The 20,779-nt window shown below is 39.8% G+C and overlaps 1 protein-coding gene across 1 annotated transcript; it reads left to right on the top strand.

Moving 5' to 3' along the window:
• The first annotated feature begins 6,937 nt into the window (after window positions 1-6,937).
• LOC103774217 (arylsulfatase D-like) lies at window positions 6,938-19,798 on the top strand. The gene is made up of 11 exons (XM_008941606.1): window positions 6,938-7,017; window positions 9,460-9,510; window positions 10,057-10,206; window positions 10,983-11,104; window positions 12,541-12,663; window positions 15,188-15,611; window positions 16,353-16,489; window positions 17,716-17,850; window positions 18,322-18,484; window positions 18,775-18,896; window positions 19,406-19,798. Exons 2-11 carry the CDS (start codon window positions 9,485-9,487, stop codon window positions 19,774-19,776), a joined length of 1,773 nt encoding a protein of 590 aa, XP_008939854.1. The 5' UTR covers window positions 6,938-7,017; window positions 9,460-9,484; the 3' UTR covers window positions 19,777-19,798.
• Window positions 19,799-20,779: the final 981 nt, after the last annotated feature.

Below are 20,779 nucleotides of genomic sequence, written 5' to 3' on the forward strand. Positions count from 1 at the left end.
TAAGCCAACAAGCTGGAATAACTGAAATAACTGCCATGCACATGATGTATACCCAAAATGTGTTAAAATACTTATGATGTATAGGAGCACACAATATTATCTTAACTACTTCTTCCTTATTTCACCTTCTTCAGTTGTTGCCCTTTTAGGTAATTTATGCTTTAGAGTTTATAGTATGTTGCAGTAAATGCAGTAAGTTTAGCTGATTGTTAATATCAGAGCCTAAGTGATGAATAGCTCTTCCTTATTGGTTTGAGCTCTGGCAGCTGCCAATACACTTTGGATCACAGTTGCTATGTTAACGAACACCTGAAACTTTCACATAAAAGTAACACCAATCTCTGCTCATATAATCTCTTCAGTACGGGAAATTGTTTGGCTATGGTAATTAGGAATTCTTCAAATACATTTCCCATACCTATTAACAAACTAGTTAGCTTTGTAGCATTAGAAACATTCTCCTAATGAGTGCATCTGGTTCTGTTCTCAATGTCAATATCCTGCCTTAAATTTTCTTGCATGCATAGATAGTTACACATCCTATGTATACACATACGGATCACAATGAAATATATGCGAAAAATAATTTCCTCTCCTAAGTGCATAAGAAATATAAATCAATTTAGAGTTGCTAAGATGTCATTTCCCTATATGCAAAGTCTGTAAAGGACAGAAGTGAGTAGTTGTGTCACTCAAAACCCCATCTCTCTCCCATCAACGAGGGCAACCTTCTGGGCAGACTCCAGACATCAGAGTTTGGTCTGCTGAAGTCAGAGCAACATTTCCAGTATTTTTAGGTCTATCTAACAAAAGTTGAGCTTCAAACCCCAGAACATTTCTCTTCTTTCTTACCCAGACTAGAAGAGAATGGATGAAGGCAGAGAGAGAAAACAGAGATGTAGCAGAAGTCCAGCGCTGGCAGAGACAGAAGCCCACGTCAGGAGACACAGTGGCATCAGGACCCAGACATTTTAGGGAACGTTTGCACAGCAGCTGAGCAGGAAGCCAAGGCTCTTGGAACACCAAAGGGTGTCCCCACACAGGAGTATGTGTAGGAAGACAGAGCTGGAGAAAAGCCAAGGCTCTGCTCAGGGAGCACATGAATCTCCAGGTGTTCTGCAGTCAAGTGAACATTTAGGATTAGTAAAGACTCTGAAACAAGGGGGCTTTGGCCAGGGTGTGCTCTGGGGCTGCAGTGGGGCAGGAGGGAAACAGGTTTGCAGGGGAAAGAAATGTGGTAATGAATGAAGAGTCTGCAGCCTCTCTGAGTACTTGGTAAACCTGTAGGTAGATATAGCCCATATTGCTTGTGATCAAAAGCTAGGAAAGGCCATGGAGACAAATGTTGACTTTGGCAGTGTAGCAGAAATAAAGTACCTGGTACTGCTGAGCCATTATGGTTGGAGACCTGTTAAGTCATAAAACTACAGGGGAAGCTCTTGGTTTGTGTAAAATTTTGAAACTGGCCAGTGCCTGTAACACAATATGGGAAGGAAGGAAGTCTGCAGTTTGTGGGAAATCTGATCCACTTCATTGATAAACCCAAGCTGGTAAATTCTAGGATAAAACTAAAAACAAAGAGACTTTTAAATGGGTGCTATAGTTAGTAAATATGTGGCATATAACATACAAGGGAATTTTACTCTTTTTCTGTAGAAGTATTTTTCCAATTTGATACTTGTTCATTTTAAAAATAAAAGAAAGGAATTCTAGTTCTGCTTCTGGAAATCTGCTTAATACAATACCAGTTGTAAAGTCACTACTTAAACTTCTGTAACAAAGAAATGAAAGAGAGTTCACAATTTCAATGACATTACAGATAACATATAAAAGGAGCAAAAGATAAAACATTCTCATTACATTTGTGGGTATATTTTGTAGTGGTGACCTTTCCCAAGTTACACTAGCAGTAGAATTTAATTCACTGGCCCTTAAATGTGGGGGGAGGGGGAAATAGTACTTAGTTACTAACCACAAAAAGCCAAGAGGGAGGGAATGGGTAGGAAAGTCAGACATATTAAAATAAAAAGTACACACGGGGGAAAAGGAATTAAATTTATAACTAATTGGCATAGAGTGAGTGAAATGTAGTTCCCTGCATTTCTATAAGGCTACAGATGCTATAGTATTTGGATTCTAGAGCACAGCATGTAAGGTGCAACCAAAAATTCCAGGAGTATTTTGATATGTTTGTCTACTCACCTCTCCCAAAGTGTACAGATGTTGGAATAAGATGTTAGAAGAAGATACAGCACATTGATGAGTGAAAAGCATAAGACCACATCTATTTTCAGAACACTTAAATGGCCCAGTGGAATATAGTATCAGCCAGTCTGTTCTGCTGAGAAAGCATTTTGTACCAAAAAAAAAAAAAAAAAAAATCACCTTCTAGCATTTTAGTTTGTTTTAGCCATTTCTTTCCCACAATACACTGGCAAAAATGCATTTCACACCCTCGGCCAACAGAACTATGCCAGCAGAAGTCTCTAGTACAACCTTGGCTTAAGAACACTACCACTATAAAAACATTTCAGGCCTCCTAATCCATGTTTTTGTTCCATGCAGACCATCACAGCAAAGCTGTTTCTTTGTGGCTTCATTAGGAATGTTCCCACCATCAATTTCGGAAGCAAAGTTGCATTCCCTATGAGTACAGACAATACTCCAGTGATGAACCTGCAGTTCATCCTTTCTGCAGTGCTGGAGCCATTCAGGTGCTCAGCTCCTGGAACTGCAGTGGATGATTTATGTGACTTGTGACTGGAAACAGGCAAGAGCATCTACTCTGAAATAAATCCTCTGTTCTAAAAGACAATGCTCTTCTCCAAGTTTGCAAGACAAAAATACTATTTAAAAGGACTTTGATTTAACAAGAGCTATTTTTTATGCTCTGCAATACCAGGTTACTGTTCTCTTTTTTTTCTCTCTGTTGTTTTTTCAGTAGTGCCATTGGGTCTTTTTGCAGACAAACACCAGTGTTTTCTGTCACTTGCAAGTCATATGGAATCTATATGCAATACTTGCCCTATGGCATGGCTCCCATTCTGAAGAGCTTTTTAACTTTTAAGATTCTATACCTCTGTGGATGCTGAATTACAGGTTTTCTCTATCATGAATTTAAGTAATCATTTTCCAGCAGACAGAAAAATTGACCTGAATATGAAATACTCAAAGTTGTTAGGCTGTTTATTTTACTAGAATTTTATATAATGGCCCATTATTAATACCCATTATTGTTAATTTTTAATTAATAACCAACAAAAGCTAAAGCCTCCTATACTTTCTCTTTAAAATCTTTTATAAAATATATTAGCACAAAGGCACTCTTGACTTCATACTACTCAAGTTTATAAAAACATTTAAAACCTCTGACACACTCTGAGTGCCTTATCTAGTTTTTTTTTAGTAACGTTGGCAGTTTGTTGTTTTTCACTATTTTATCTTATAAATTATCATGCTGGTAAAAATATTTTGCCAAATCCTCATGGTAATATTTCTAGATAGTCTCTGCCTATGTGAATGTATTTAGTCTCAGCATCAGCAAACAGTCTAAAACAAAATACTGTGGACTTTTAACCATGCCCTGTAGTTGGAATAGCACCCCACTGAGACTATAGCTCTTGGTTTCTGCAAGAACAGCTGCATTGATGGAAAATTCATAAAGCAGCAGAACATAGGATCAGGTAATAACTTCAGATCCTCAGGCAATATTGTGATTTATCCCAGCCTTTTACAGATTTAAGCACATTTAAAGGGCAGGGGATTTAAGAACATGCTAGCTATGTGCCTTGCTTCCACCAGCTATCAAAATAAAAATCTGTTTTGTGTATTTTATAGCTTGTCAGAAAAAGATGCATGGGTTGAGTTTGGTTTGGTTTTCCTTTGGGGTTTTTTTTGTTTGTTTGTTTGTTTTTATTTTTTTCAAATCTCTCCACTCTGTATTGATCATAACACTTACAAAACGTTCTTGGTTTAGTTTTTAGTATTTTTGGTGTAAAGTTCAGTCTAGCAACCTCCACTGCCTAAAAACTGTTCTAAATCTATTTTGTTCTTCTTTCCTGTGAGAATAAATCCAGCAGAAGAATCTTGGGAATCTGAATTAAGCATCCTCTTATGCAGGCAAGCACAAGGGGAATACTATTTCTTTTCTATTTAAGAGCTATAATAGTTTTTCTCAAGCTGGACAGAGCAGCCTTTTTTGCTTTTAACTACCTTACAACAAGTTACAAGCCAATCTGAAGAAAAACAACTTCTGTCTCTCTTGTAAAAGGTAGGATTCCTGAAAGGGAAATCCATAGCCATGGTTCCTGTCATAAGTTCTGTTTATACACCTTATTCATGGATTTTAATTTAAAAAAAAGAAAAAAAAAATCCACGAAAAATCAGGGGAGCAAGACCCAGAAAAAAAGGTTTCCATTTTTAAACTAAGTTCCCATCCCACTCTGATGGAGTTAGATCATGCTCACATGCAGGTTTCTGGCCCCTACCATTTATACTGGCCAGTGCAGGCTGTTATGCTTAGAATCATAGAATGCTTTGAGCTGGAAGGGACCTCAAAAGTTCATCTAGTCCTACCCCTCAGGCAGCATAGCAAATTGTTTTTAAAAAATAGAGACACACACTGATTTTTAGGTTTCCTTTAGAGGTTAGATAGTGTGTAAGTAATCTGAATCGTTCTCTGAGACTTGTGAGCAGCCGCCCTAGGCAGGAATTGAGGCAGCTGAATTGCTGTTTACCTCACAGCAGGAGTGCACTTTTGAAGCGATGTTCCCACTCACCCCCACTTCCTGGAACGTACAAAGCAGGATCCTTCCCGGTGTCACACACCTGGAGTATATGCTCCAGGACAACAGGTAAGGCTCTGCCCCTGCTCGGGGGCATTCAGGCCTCGGAGACCCAGTGTAAATCAGAGTTCAAAGAAGTAACAACATTTCACATCCTTGTGCGGTGACCTTTAGGAAGGTAGAGTGTGAATCACGTTCTCTGAATGTAAGTTTTCAAAAATAACGTGGTCGCTAGAGGGAGCCTGTTAATCATCACATCCCAGTATCAACCCATGGCTAACTCAGGCCTTCACCTCTTAAGATGTTAAAGTACTTTAACAGTGTCAGTGAGTGCTACTTCCTTCAATAGCCAGTTTAAGGAAAATGAGGGCAAAGACAAGAGTATGCAAGGCTTCTGAAAAATTCCACACTCATTCCACAATCTGAACAAATACAGATTTCCCCTTTATTTGAAAACCAGAAAAAGAAAATAGGTCGAGAGAGTGCAGTGGCTGGGAACAGAATTAGCTCTGCCTAGGCCTTTTACAAATGCTGTCTTTAAGCAGCACTAAGGGAGAGCACACTCACCTTTACCTGCTGCAAAGATCAAATGCCAAAATAAGCACAAGTTTTCACTGTGAAAGTCTTTAGAGCACAAGCACAACCCTCCCTCCTTTATCTTCCTTACAGCATGGCTGTGCCCAGGCAGTAATTCCCAGCAGCCAGATTTGAAAGGGTGCTACCTGCCACAGTGACCTGGTCAGTGTCTCTGTGTTACAAGAAGGCTACATTCAAAACAACAGAGACGTGTTCCTGCAGTGTAACTGTAGACATGCAGTCAATTTTCTGCTACACTCTAAATTTAGTAAATAACATAGCAGCTATAGTTTGTGGTTCTCCCTTACAAATACTATAGAATTTGCCAGAAACCCCGGAGGAAAAAAAAAAAGAAAAGAAAAGAAAAGCCACGAGTTGAATAGGAGAGCTGTGGTGGAGACTCCAGCTGCAAGGGGGCTCTCAATTGCAACCTGGACAGAAAAACCCAGCACCTCAGAAGGTGCTTTCTTCTTAGAAAATGTAGAACAGAAGAGGGCAGCAGACAACACGAAACTGTATATACATTAAGGACTCCTGAAGGGCTAAAGTGAAGGGGAATCTGGACTCCAAAGACACAGATGCCAGAACATGGTGAGGATAAGGAAGCAGGCAATGAGAGAAGGAAAACCAGATGTCTCCTGTGTGTGTTACCTGTAACCACTCCAGCATGGAAATGTTGGGGTGGGAGAGACCAGGGGAGGACAGACCAGCTATGGTGCCATTACTTGCCTCAGAGGTGCTCCACTAGCAAACCAACCCGAGCACTGCTCTTGGTGAAGACCAGCCTGTAACAATGTCTCCCTTCTCTTTTAAGAGACAAGAACATAGAGAAATCTTTGTGAGTAAAGCAAGATCACTGTTTGATAGCATCTCATGCAGTCCCAAAACACTTAGTACAACAGATCTCAAAAAGAAAGCAACCTTTAGCCAGCATGTAACTTTAATTTGTCCTTTTGAGAGATGACTAGGGAACAGGCAGCACAGAAGTGAAGCCCAGTGACTCATTTTCTGAAAAAAGAAAATTCAGGTCTCCTGCCGGCATTTCCTCCCCACGCCCTGGAACTGTTTCTCACTGCCTGTGCAGGGATGACCTTATCATTGCTGCAGGCACTCGGGGTCGCCATAAAGTGAAGATATTTGCCCAAATCCTGTTTCTACAAAGACTTGCTGCTTCGTAAGTACAGCAATTTTCTGTTTTCTTTGGTGTAAACAAGGAGAGGTTTACGGGGAACTGCTGCCTACAGTGCCTCTCAGGAGAGGGAGCGTCTCAGGCTTGAAGGAGGTCCTTCCCTTCCCTGGAAAAACCACTGCTTGGGCAGGAGGCATTTTAGCTACATCTGTGGTGTTCCCCAGCCCCACCCTCACTCGTGTATGAATGTCACTGTTGTGCAAACAGCTGTGGGACGTGCAGCCTAAGGGCTCTGGGGTAAGTTAGACCATCCAGTCCCTTGCAGGCTCTGACACAACACAGCTTTCCTGCGGTGGCGTGCGCATGAGCAGCTAGGGCAGATTTAAGGACTGCTTTCAGAAACAGATGTTAGATGCTGTGCTGTGGCAGCAGTACTCGTGCTGAAAAATTTGGAACGGTTTTAAGTCAGCTGAAAATAAGCACAAGCTTCAGTCTACCAGCTGCCTGCTTTGAGCATAACTTGACCAGGTACCGTATTCCTCCCTTACTATGTTGGGAAATGCACAGGAAAATTTGGGCATTTGGGATTTTTTTTTTCTTCTGTTGATAAAAATATCTCAATGTTTTTAAGAGGCATGTCCCTTTACAACATTATTCTCATAGAAATTCATGTATAAAGTAAGAGCTGCAGGCAGCTTGCTATCATGAGTCTGGGTTTTATTGCATCTATATCACCTAAAAAAAAGGAATTTTTAGAAGGTATTTTCACAGACTGAACAGTACCAAACTGAGTGCAATTACTTGTAAGACCTTTCACTGAGTGTTGCTCAAGTGATATCACAAATAGGTACTGTCCTTGTGAAAAAGTGTATCTGAGGGAATCTAAGAAATGTATTAATATTTTCTCTTACACAAACTGGCTTGAATTGGGATTTCAGTGTCTTGGGAATATTTTGATAGAAAAGACAGATTACAACAGTTCAGTCAGTAAAAGAAAACAGTAAAATATGAAAGCTATGGAAGCTGTACCTTCCTGGATTATTAAAATGAATGAAGAAAGAAATAAAATCTAAGTTAGTCTAGGGGGGTTAAATAATGGAAGAGGGAGGAAATAGTTTTGCTCTAAGGTGAATTCAATTCAGATAGCAAAGTGGACAGTTTGCTTGCAGCATGGGTTAAGTGCCACTTTAGCTGAAGTGGTGCCAGAGAGGTTCCCTGAAAGGCATCCTCCGAACTGCTGGATCAGGCAGGTGCTTGCTGCTGCCCCAGCTGGGGGGGGCTGACCAAGGAGCTACAACTGCTGCGCAGGAACCTGGGGGCCCCCCCTCACTTCTCAGAAAGGGGAGGAACACGGCAAGCTGCTTTCACTGTCCCTCCCCCTCCCACCCGAGCTGCTAAGGTTTCTCTGGATGGGCTCCCGTCGCCTTCCACTGAGGAGATGGCTCGACAGGGATAACTTCACTCAGTGCAGGAACTGTTTTCTCTGCATTACCTGCTGGTTTACAGGCAGCTTCTGAGAAACCTCAGCCTTGAGCTCCAGGCTGTGCTTTGAAGCACAGCATCTTTACTGTGAAGTGACAATTAATTTCACAATTAAATCTTTTTGTTTCCAACTCCCTTTTATTTCGTTTTGGAGGCACACAATATCTATATGTAAAAGATGTAAAAGGTGTCCTCCAGTATCTTTCCTATAGCTATTTAGGGTTCAGCAAAGGCACAAATCCAAACACAAGAAACCCAATGTCTGCAGACAGTGATGCTGCATCAGCATTGGTGCTTGTAAATAAATGTGCAGAGCTGTTTGGATGCCAGTTTTCTAAGCATAGAAATATAAATTATCCCATTGAGGTTTGTAGAGTTGATGAATAAAATGTAAGAAGTATGGATATTAATTAAGCTGCTAAATACTACAATTTCTGGAAAATAAAATGTGAAACCAACATAATTTATAAAATTGAGATGCTTGGGATAGTTCAACCACACATGGGATAAACTTGAAAGGAGTCTATTTTAAAGCCTTTGAACCAAGGTGATTTGGCCCTTCCTTCATAGCCTTGAAACAGTTTGTCTTGTCCTGGCAGTGAAATAGAAAGTCACAGAGGAACCTTTGCAGAGAGCTGTGCAGAGTTGGGGGAGAAGAACATCATACCCCAAAATCTGATACATACAAGGAAGGGAAAGGCTCAGCTCAGAGTCAAACAGGAGGTCACAAATTCAATGTCTTCTAAGAAAATGTCATTGTTGGAAGAGAATAACTAGAATTTCATAGAATCATAGAATCATAGAATTATAGGGGTTGGAAGGGACCTCGAAAGATCATCTAGTCCACCCCCCCTGCCAGAGCAGGACCACCTAGAGTACATCACACAGGAAGGCGTCCAGGCGGGTTTTGAATGTCTCCAGTGAAGGAGACTCCACAACCTCTCTGGGCAGCCTGTTCCAGTGCTCCGTCACCCTCACAGTAAAAAAATTTTTCCTGATATTCACCTTGAACCTCCTATGCTCCAATTTGCACCCATTACCCCTTGTCCTATCATTTCTACAACTAAAGATAACTCTTGCAAGCCTGAAAGGAAACTTGGCACATTATGTGAAGACACAGCAGGCTGCTACTCTCTTGTGATTTCAGAAAAATAAATTCTGTTGAGGACTGGATTTTAAAAAGCTCTTCTCTTCCTTTCTGAACAGTAAGTATTTTTCATACAGCTGAGTCCTGTAACAAAAGAGAATTATTTTGCTATTTTAAGAAAAACTTCTCTACAGAAAAAGAAAAAAATTCCTCTAAGAATTGCCAACAATAAAAATAACATTAATGTCTTTACTCTTCTTCATTTAGGGTCTGATCTGAGGTACCCTGAAGTAAATAAAACAGAGAATGTTGTCAAACTTTGATTAAGTCTTATCTATTTTTATTGCAATAACTACTAGGAAGGTGCAAACACGACACGGCTCTCTCCCTCGATTATGCAGGATCTGAACACCTCCAAATGCAAAAATGATTTGGCAACTAACATCTTATTGGTAAGAAAAAATGTTAATTAATTATTGTTATATCATACTTAGATCTGAAGTGAGTGAAGTTTAGTAATGACAAAATACTGTATTATAAAATAGTAGTGTGGCTTACCGAGCAAGTATGCTCACAATGTTATTTTGTTTATTTCTTTGTTTTTCTTGTTCTTAACTTTTTCACAACACAAAGGTCCCAGTCTGGGTGAGAAGAATGTCAGAGGAACTTGATCACATTCTCAGTTTCCCGGATCAACTTCCAAAAAAAATCCTAAGCCACTAAAGCAAAATCACCTCTACATCATCTGTCATTTAAATTCCCAAGTGAGACTGCTCATAGGAAGCTTGGAAACAGCCAGAAAAGGAGATTTTAAAGTTATGGTCATGATGTTTTCCTTTTTGTGATATCTGTTTGGGTCGATGATCAAAATTTAACACACTCTTTACATTTGGGCAGAGTGGTCTGGTCTGCAGCCAAGCTCATGCAGGAGGGTCTTCAGCCACATGCAGTGGGAGTGATGAATGGCCAGGTCATTGGCTTCTCTTCTTGTGTTTCAGGACACCTCTGGTCACACCCTTGATTTCTGCCCTGCTGCTACAGCTCCCTCTTACTCACCTTTCCACCATCCCACAGCCAAACGTTGTCCTGCTGATGGCTGATGATCTGGGCATAGGGGATGTTGGTTGTTATGGGAATGACACTATCAGGTAAGGGAACTGAGCACAACAATTAACAGAGCTGGTGTGGGTTTTAATGTAAGACTGCAATCTTACATTACTTATGGCAATAGGTCAACTCTTCTTGTGTATTCCTTAGGGGCCTGGCACTGAGAAGCAGCTAAGCTCTTGCACATAGCCAAAGATAGAAATGTTGTCCCCTCTTTCAACATACAGGGCTTCCTTATCTCATTTAACCCTGTTTTGCCATTCTTTCCCAGTCTCACATCAAAAAACAGTATAAATCACTGCAACAAGCAATGTCACTAGGAAATACTTCTCTTTTCAGACCCAAGGACATAGAATTTGCTTTCTCTTCAAAACTCATGGCATGGTATTTCCTGATGGCTTCCTACCAGCTTGTCACTTCTTTGAACAAAGCCAAATTTGGTATGACCACTGCCTTCAACCAGCAAAGTTCTCAGTGTCTCATGCTGATTGGCACCAGCCAGCAAGTTTCTGATAGGTAGCTGATGATCACAGGTATCTGATGGGGCTCTGCATAGAGAAAGGAGAAGGAATGATTAGCTTGAAATCTTTCCAGATAGCAGCTGTTAATGAAGAAAGAAAGAAAAAAAAAGTAGTTCCCCATCACTTAAGAGAATTTAAAAAAAAAAAAAATTTCCTGGCCATCTTCAAATAGAAGAAAATTCCCAAAATAAAGATAAGATATAATAAGATATAATAAAGATAAGTGTATTATCCCTAATCCCCATTCTCTTGAAGACTCTCTGAGTGGTGTCTGACAGCATCGGTTGCATTTTTAGGACCCCAAATATTGACCGCCTGGCAAAGGAAGGAGTGAGACTGACCCAACACATTGCTGCAGCTCCACTGTGCACCCCCAGCAGAGCAGCTTTCCTCACTGGCAGATACCCCCTCCGATCAGGTTTGCCTTGCTAAACCAAGCAGCCTTTAAGCATTGCTTTATTGCTGAAGGGAACGCTGCCATACAATGGCCACAAATGAAACGAGGATGTGTAAATAGAAAGGGTGCCACAGACATGTCATCCATCACTGGGACACATGAAGACACACCAGCTAGGCCTAGTAACCTCAAGGTAGCATCTATATTTATGGGCTACAATAAACTGACCTGGGGGGAAGCATATCAGAGGAGAACCAGCTCTGCAGGGCAGCTTGCTGCCCCTGCAGCTCACAACTTTGGTTAACTTTTGGTGCTCTGTTGAACAGACTGCAGCCAGAATGGAGTTAGTACCAACTGTTACATTCAAAAAGATCTTTACACAGAACATGAGTAATAATAACAACACATTTCTAAAGCACTAGTTACATTAATTTCTGTCATGGGTGACTCCTCATCAGATACTAGAAAGAGCTCAGCCCTGCAGGGAGCAGAGTAGATCTATGCAGATGTGTGTCCAGTCCCTCCAGTCAAGGTGCAGAATGAGTCATTTACTGGAAAGCTTTGTTACCTAGGTGACAGAATTTATCCACCCTATGAAATAACACTTTGACAGCTATATTATTTTTCCCAGTTCTGTTTTGAAGAAAAAATGCCATCCTGTCAAACCCCATCCCTGAGAGGAGGAACAAATAACTTTACATGTGTCTAACTGCAACTCTCTTATGCTTGTTCAATTGCAAATGATCTTTGGAGCCTTCTGGCATTTTAAGGCTGACATGTCATCCTACTTTTATCATGTCGGCTCCCACTGAGACAGATAGCTTGAAAACTCACATGAGCTTGTACAGACTCCCTTTCAATATACCAGCAGGGCCAGAGACATCCAGTGCTTCCATGGCAGAATGTACTTCATACAATGTTGTACGATGGGGTTATGCCAGAAATAATGCTAAATAACAGGGCGTAAACCTGCAAGTGAGGAGAAGACTGCAGTACTAGATAGCTTCTCTGTGGGTTTCAGATGTTGGGTATCAGCCATGTCACTGTGCAGGGAAAACCTGAGTTTCCAGGCAGCCTTATGTGAGCTGGAGTCTGAGGCTGCCAGCAGGCTGGACTCCCTGTCCTCTTCCCTACCTGCACAGTCACATTGAGTAAGTGCACCTCATACAGCCTGGATGCCACTGTGACATATAAAAGCTATACACCCATACAGCTGTGCCATTCCAAATAAAATATTTTTTTTTAAATGACATACAAAGAATAGGTATTATATAATGGAGCAACTTAACTCTTTCTTAATCTTGCTCAGAGTCCTAGAGTCACTTCACCAAACAAACAGCATTAGAATAAAAGTTTAACACTGTAACATCAATGAAACCAGGAAACAAGAAAGCATGCATGAGAAAAGTACTCTACCAGTTATATTTACTAAGGTTGTTTATGACTGTATTTTTTAGGGATGGATGCTATCAACAATTACCGTGTTATTTTTTGGAATGGCGGCTCAGGAGGGCTTCCTCCAAATGAAACCACTTTTGCCAAAATACTGCAGCAGCAAGGCTACAGCACAGGACTGATAGGTATGGGGACACTCCTGAAGATGGCCTAGAATGTGTTTCAGCTGCACATCTCACTCAAACTGTATTTTTATTCAGCAACTCTTCTATCTCAGTTTTAATATTTTTATTTCTTGATTTGAGAATATCTTGTAAGAAGAAATCCTGACCAAAACAAAACTCTTAAAATAACAGACATCTGATACTGAGAAAAATCTGTACTCTTAACCTGCTTTCAAGCATAGCTGTGGTTGTTAAAATATCTAATGGAAAATATGTATTTCTTGAATACTCTTCTACCAGGTATATGATAATTATTCCAATGCTATTTCACAAAAACACAAAAATATGAGTGCCATTTATATAACAATGCTTTACACAGCTCAGAGCAGATTCACAACAAAAAGGAACAACTGCTACTTACTTAGCCAGTTCAGAGTATCATGGGATTTGGCCTTTCAAAAACAGAAACAAAGCTATTCTTTTTTCATTAATCACAGCATGCCACTAAAGCTCACCAAGATTTCAGTACAGCCCACAAAACATTACCTCCTCCAGTATCTATATTAATTCCATTTTACTTTATATTTTAAATGAGGAGGTTTTTTAATACAGTTGTAACTTTTGATCATGATCCATTTTCAAATAATTATTTATCTTAGATATGCCACATAGTTCCACAGACTGATAAACCACAAATGTTCCTGAGCTGAGTTTTCAGCTGCTTGCCCTATCTCATCTGAGCATCTAAATGTGAATATCCAAAATCTGTCTGAAACATAAAAATATCAGCTGCACAAATCAACTGAATTTACTAATAAAAATGTCTGAAAGAATAGATTTCTATTCATTCAGCAGAATAAATCTAAACCATACAGGACAATACTAAATGAAACCCTCCAAGCATTTTAAGTTCTGTATTTCTGAATCTCCTTCTCCTGTTACTTTTTTAGTGATATTATTTTCGTTGTTTTAATCAGCTCATAAAAAACACCGTGTCTATTAGCTGCATGCTTCAGCTTGGTTTCAGCATGTAACCACTGACAAAGCAATCAGATTTGTCTCCACTTTGCAAAAGAATTGCCCTGCAGGGAGGTTGTGCTTCATACCCCCTAGAAGCTAGATAGCAAAACAAGCTGGCATTTTCCCAGCAGGCAACTCAGCTAAAATCACACGAGGGACAACAAGAGCATTACTTAGTTTAATTGGATTGAGAAATTTTGATTAATTGCACCATAGAGGATGATGGAATGCACTGTTGGGAAGTGACACATGCACAAAAAAAACAAAACAAAACAAAACAAAAAAATCACAGCATAAGAACAACTTTGCATTCAAATCATGAAGCAAAAAACCTTACACAACATCTACCCACATCACCACAGATGAATGAGCATTAAATAGTCTCACCTGAATGGTTTGTGATTGTTTTGCTCTGAGCACAACCAGCTTAATTGCAAAGGTTCCTATTAATTACCTGCAGCTTGATGTGATAATGAGACTTTTTGTTGGGTAATGCTTTGCAGATTTTTTGTAGTCAGAAAGTCAATGTTGTATAACATATGCCCTCAAAGATTAATTTATCTTCATTATACACTTAGTTTATTTTCTGGAGATTTGATTCTTTTGTACCATGTCAGAAGTCTTTATCACCCTCAGATGGAGATTTAGATGTTGGAGTGCAACTGAAGTGCAAGGATACTTCAGCTGCACCTGTATTTATGACCCATGCACCTATGTATTGATTACAAACCCGTTTCATTCTATAGCTGGTTTTAAATATGTCAAGAGGTAAATTAAGTTGAGATTTTAGCTGAAAGCAATTTATCCACCTAGAATAGAACTTTCACTTTATATTTGTATCCAAAAAGAAGCAATTGTTTTCTTTGAATCACTTTTTCCTCCTGTTGTAATGCACAGCAGTTCTACTGATACTTACTCGCAGGTGGCTGCTAATATATGTGTTGGTAACACAGTAAACCATTTCTTTAGGATGATATTCTTCCCTAAGTGCACAGTTCTTCACTCCACAGTAAGAATCAGTTTTCAAGTAAAATTCTAAATGTTCCTTTTGATCTATAGATCTTGTATCCGAGGTCTGCATTACAGCAGAAATCACAAACTGCAGTTGAGCTGCATCTGTCTGATGAGAGGTAGATTTTGGCAGCTTGATTCAGATAGTCATAAAGCCACGGTCTTTGAGCCAAATGAGCCAACTTGTTACATCTCTGTGCAAGCGCCTAACCAGTCTGTTTGAATAGTTCCTTTCATAATCCAGGTTTTTGCATTTGATAAAAGCCACAGAGCATGAATATCTTGTACAGATCACCAATAATTTTGTTGGAAATTTGTAATTTGTAGAGGTTTATTTTCATCCATCGTAAGAGATATCCCACAGTATCACTACATACTTGTCATACATGTGTAGGATGAAGAAGTTACCACAAGTAGTGAAAAAAAATCAACCCTTTTTCAAGAAATGTTTTGTATGAGGAAAAGCCTGTTTTAAAATATGATCTCTTCACATTTTAATAATCTGTATTTTCAGGGAAGTGGCATCAAGGTGTTAACTGTGAATCCCGCAACGACCATTGTCATCACCCTTTAAACCACGGGTTTGACTATTTTTATGGGATGCCTTTTACACTAATAAGTGACTGCCAACCAACAGAAACACCAGAGATGGACAGAGCCTTTAGAAGGAAACTCTGGCTTTCCACTCAGATGATTGGCCTGGTTACACTCACTGCTGCCTTGGGAAGGCTGACCGGCTTGATTTCCATCCACTGGAAGATGCTGACCTGCCTTGCTGGGTTTAGCCTCCTGTTCTTCATATCCTGGTTCTCAAGTTATGGGTTTGTACGATACTGGAACTGCATTATGATGAGAAACCATGAAGTTACTGAACAGCCAATGGTGACAGACAGGACTACGTCCCTCATCTTGAGAGAGTCCATTTCATTTATTGAAAGGTAAAGTATCTTTCCTTTGATCACAACTTTTCTGGTTCTTCTTGCATGTCTTGCAACATTTAAATGGCACTTTCTCATGTTAAGCTTTTATAATTTTTACGATATTATATAGGATTACAAGTACTATTCTACCTACTATTAATAATATTAATAATTATATCATACTGATAAACAAACAAACAAACAAGCTGCTGCTTAAGTATGTCTGTTATTGCCAGCTTCACTAAAACTGACTACATTTCCAGATTTCCATGGGTTGGATTGAATACTTCTAGGCTATATTGAGGAAATACGTATTTCTATCAATGCGACCAATATTGCAGCTTTGAGGGATAGCAGCTGATGGCAGAAATGTGGTTTTGGGCCAAGGAAGGAGAAGCAGAGCTGTGATGCAGCCTTACTGTACAGACCGATACATGGGCTCTGCTGGCAGGAGATGAACCTGCTGCCTTCGTTTCAGTAGCACCGTGGTAGTTTCCAGTGGCAGAAAGTGGAGCTTCAGTATAGAACTCTTCTATGATTCAGTGAAAGAAGAGGCTCTTTTTAGATAGGCCAAACATTATTTTATCAGACAGATCCTAATCAGTAGGTTTTAATAACTTACAAAGTAAGATGTCTCTGAAGTGATTGCTGAAATACGTATATATGCAAACCACAATAGAATTTTCCATTAAACTGACCTCTGTATGTATTGAGAAACTTCCTTCCTAATAACAGTGTGTTGATTTCTATTTTTTTCAGAAATAAGCAGAAGCCATTCCTCCTCTTTCTTTCCTTTTTACACTCCCACACCCCTCTCCTCACCACAAAGGAGTTTCTTGGGAGGAGCAGCCATGGCTTATATGGAGACAATGTAGAGGAGATGGACTGGATGGTGGGTAAGTCACCACAGCAAATAAAAATGTTTCAAACTGCCTAATACCTAAGTCTGAACATATAATAAGAATGAGGTTGTTATTAAAAGAACAAGGAAGAGAATTAAAAACAAGAAGGAAAAAGTCCAAAGCTTTTTCTGAACGGCTGTCAATCTTGTATGAGCATTGTTGGCTTCTAGTGTTGGCTTTTTATTTTCTCTAGTCCTAGACCAAAGGAGTCCTTCTGCTCACTCAGGTTTTTTGGTGTAGTATTTACCAGTTTGAACCATGTCCCCTTGGCTCTTGTCAAGGTGCTCTCCTGCTCTTCTTACTAAATAAGTGAGAATAATTTAGTTTCCTATGATTGTTAAAGATCAGTTAATTTCACCTTCTTATGGTCATTACCTATTTCTTAGTAGGACACATCAAAAGACAGTAAGACTGATAAGAAAATGAATTCCTGTAAATTTCTTTGTGAGTGCTGTATTCAACAGAGTACTGAATAGTTTTCAGCTCCATCATAAATCCAGAAATGTTAGTAAATGTTAATTGTTATGCACCCAGAAATTAGACTCCTGTTATTATTTTTCAGCCTGTTTTTTGGAGGGGAAGGAGAATTATTTATCACTCAGCCATGGTGGATGAAATGTAGCCACTTTTGTCAAAAGGATAAGAATCAGGTACACCTATAGAAATAATTAGTTTTCAAGCCTACCTATCACACACCACAACAATAATTAAGAACATCAGAAACAACTCAAGAATGACTTTTAACCAAAAAAGAACCATATTAATAATTCATATGATATCCATTCATTAATTTAATGCAAATATCAATTGTGATCTAGACAACATAAGGGTAGATGACATTTTTTCCTCATGTCTCATGACGGCCACCACTGATGCAGAATGTAATTTTGGGGGGCTCTGGATCATGCTTTCCATATTTTTAGAGCATCCAGCACTTTTGCCCTTTGCAATAGAGGCTACTGGTCTCTGACTGTGGTTCTTGCACTGCTTTGTCATAACACTGATAATAAACGGATTACAGCACATCACAAATTTTCTGTGTTTTTACAGACAGTGAAATCACAGCTACAAATCTTAGTCCTAAAAACTTTTCTTTAAAATGATGAGCAGCCCTAAATACATAATTGCACCAATGAACGTTCATAAGTCAGAGGCTAAAATTTGTGTGGAGTTAAATGATACTTTTGCTTTTTAATACACACATCTTCCTGTGTTTATAGGCCAGGTTCTAGATGCTATTGACAATGAAGGCTTGCAAAATACTACACTAGTTTACTTTGCCTCTGATCATGGTGGATGGCTGGAAAGACAAGAAGGCAAAAGGCAGCTGGGTGGCTGGAATGGAATATACAGAGGTAAGAGCTGTCAGGGATGATGACAAGCCAGCAACAACTAGCAAAGTACTCAGGACACCCCCAAACCTTAGATAAGACTGTGTGCTCAAGGAGTAACAGTGTTTTAGCACTGAGAAGCAAATTTGTCTCATTCTAATTAGGCATTTAAAAACTTAGACAATTCTAGCCTGTGCAGGTGTTCTTTTTAAGCCTGAATTCTCAAACTGTCATTTCCTCATGTGGCAACTGATCACAAGTTATTTTTAATTAAGACTGTGTAACTTCTCACTAAATATTAGTTGCATCTTGAGAGGTCTGATATAGTGCACACACTTTCACTGATGCTGAGTAGAAGGAGATTAGTAGTAAAAATGTAAATGTAAAGAAGGCTCATAAAGGTCACGTTAGCTTATGAAAATACAATACCATGTGTCTAAAGTTTATCTTTACATTAAACTTTTTTAAAATTAAAATTTATCTTTTTTCTAAAAGGTGGAAAAGCTATGGGAGGCTGGGAAGGAGGAATCCGTGTCCCAGGGATATTTAGATGGCCAGGAGTGTTACCTGAAGGCACAGTTATTGATGAACCCACCAGCCTTATGGACATTTATCCTACAGTAGTTAATCTGGCTGGAGGGGTACTACCCCAGGACAGGTACAAACACAAGTGTTTATTCTTTCTTCTCTCCAAAAACAATGGAAAATCTGGTTTGGAAACATATTTTAAGAGTTTGACATTTTCTTTTTCCCTCCTGCTCATTTTCTAGACTCACAAATGTGACCACAGCTCAGTTACCTCTTCTTTTAATTTGAGATTCATCTACCTGCAATCTTCTACAACCATCTTCCTCATTCAGAGTTGCCAGTTCCAGCAAGAGGTGTGCAGAAGGGCTGCAGTCCTGCACAGCTTCCCTCAGTCTGATGGTCACCTTTTTTTTCTGCTAGGGTTATTGATGGCCGGGACCTGATGCCTTTACTGCAAGGAAGAGTTGAGCACTCAGAGCACGAGTTCCTGTTTCACTACTGTGGCATTCACTTACATGCTGTGCGGTGGCACCAGAAGGACAGTGAGTACAGAACTTCTTTCTCAAGAATTAGGTTGAGTCTATGGGAGAGCACATTTGTTGAACACATTTTTTTTTTTCTGGGATTGCAGCTTTCCAAGTAGTTCCGGGTTGTAAGGTGGTAAAGAACTTAGCAGCATGGTCTGTATTGTGTAGCAAAAACTCCTTTGTCTCATGGAACAGTCCTTGCCTCAGCTCTGTCTGTTCTTCTGCTACCTTAATAAGGCAACAAGCCATGAAAACACCAAATCTTTTTTGCATGTCGTCATTAAAAATGCAGTAAGAAATAACTGATATTTGCTGAAAATTCTGGAGACATTTCAAAACATCAGAGATCATTTTACATTATTGTTTTAACTCTGTGGCACTTAACTTTAAATTACAATACCATGTCAACCATTAAGCACAGAGATAAAGTGCAACCAGAAATGAATTCTAGAAAAAACATTCATTCTTCTATTGCCTTGTGATAAACACCACTATCACCGCAAGCCTTCTTTCTTTCCTGCCAGGTGGAGCCATCTGGAAGGCTCATTACGTGACCCCTGTCTTTCATCCACCTGGGGCTGGGGCTTGCTATGGAAAAGGCATTTGCCCGTGTTTTGGGGAAGGTGTGACCCACCATGACCCTCCGCTGCTGTTCGACCTCTCGCGAGACCCTTCTGAAGCCCAGCCTCTGTCGGCTGAGACCGAGCCCCTCTTTGGCACTGTGGTAGGGAAGATTGGCAGAGCCGTGGAGGAGCACCGCAGGACACTGACCCCAGTCCCAGAGCAGCTCTCCTGGCACAACGCGGTGTGGAAGCCGTGGCTGCAGCCCTGCTGCGGGACGTTCCCATTCTGTTGGTGTGACAAGGAAGGCGATAATGAACTCGCCAAGCTGTAAAGGAAAGAACCAGAATTTCCTCAAAAGTGTTTTTATATCAAGAGTGTTTTCTTTGGAGTGTTAATTGGTGGATTGTTTCCTTGTTTCAATGGAGCCTTTATCTGAGAATTGTTCCAGTGAATGGCACAGTATTTAGTGGAAGTGGCTTTAGGCTAGACACTGTCAGGCAGGATCAAGTCAGAATGATCTCAAGAGCATCTTTTAACTTGCATCTCATGACAACTGAATGAATAGTTCAAATGCACTGAACCACACCCAGATTAGAGCTGCACAAGTAATGATTAAAACTATGGGTTTTTTTGTTTATGAATGTATACTTAGAAGCTTTGTTTTGAATTTTTATCTGAATTTCTAAGTTATTCTTGGACTGAGTTTTCCTTTCATTTTGCTGACAATGTATAAGATAACCCTAAAATAAATGTTTTCAGACAACCACTTTGAAAATAATTAAAAAATAATTTTGCTCACAGTTCTTCACAGACTTTCCTTTGAAAGTAGCCTCCTTCTTTCCTTGTAGCTCTTCCCCCCAGCATCAATGATGATGGCAGCTGATTATTCTGGGTCTTCTGATCAGGAGAAATTGCCCAGGTGAGGCATAAAGCTTGGAAACAAGACAAGCTGGGTAATGGCTGTCTGCACTTTCTGAGAATGGTGGGACTTCTCTGATTGGAGTCAGCATCTTTTGATGGAAAACACAAAAGGGAAAGGATTTTCCTTTTCCAAAGCTCCCATTGCACCCAGCTCCCTAAGCAGCACTGGCAAAGGCATAGTGGCATTGATGGCCACAGAAGCGGAATGGGGCAACTCTTCATAGCCAGCTCTCCACTGAACAATTCTACAAGGCCATCTGTATAGAGGGACAACTCTACTCTCTTAGACTTTCAATGATGCCTAATACCAATTATGAAAACAAAACCCCTCTGATTTACTTTGAAAAAAAAATGCAGAATTAGGGTATTTTTTGCTTCGCAAGTTATGTTTTCATGCCACCAAAAAGCTAAAG

Source organism: Merops nubicus, unplaced genomic scaffold (genome assembly GCF_000691845.1).
Source record: "Merops nubicus isolate BGI_N331 unplaced genomic scaffold, ASM69184v1 scaffold1756, whole genome shotgun sequence".
NCBI classification, from domain to species: Eukaryota; Metazoa; Chordata; class Aves; order Coraciiformes; family Meropidae; genus Merops; species Merops nubicus.

Bases quoted from the DNA above. Each gene is read 5' to 3' on its own strand.
- LOC103774217 (XM_008941606.1), top strand. From the start codon at position 9,485: ATGATTTGGCAACTAACATCTTATTG. The intron at 10,207-10,982 runs GTAAGGGAACTG...TTGCATTTTTAG, and splicing joins TATGGGAATGACACTATCAG to GACCCCAAATATTGACCGCC. The intron at 18,897-19,405 runs GTGAGTACAGAA...CTTTCCTGCCAG, and splicing joins GCGGTGGCACCAGAAGGACA to GTGGAGCCATCTGGAAGGCT.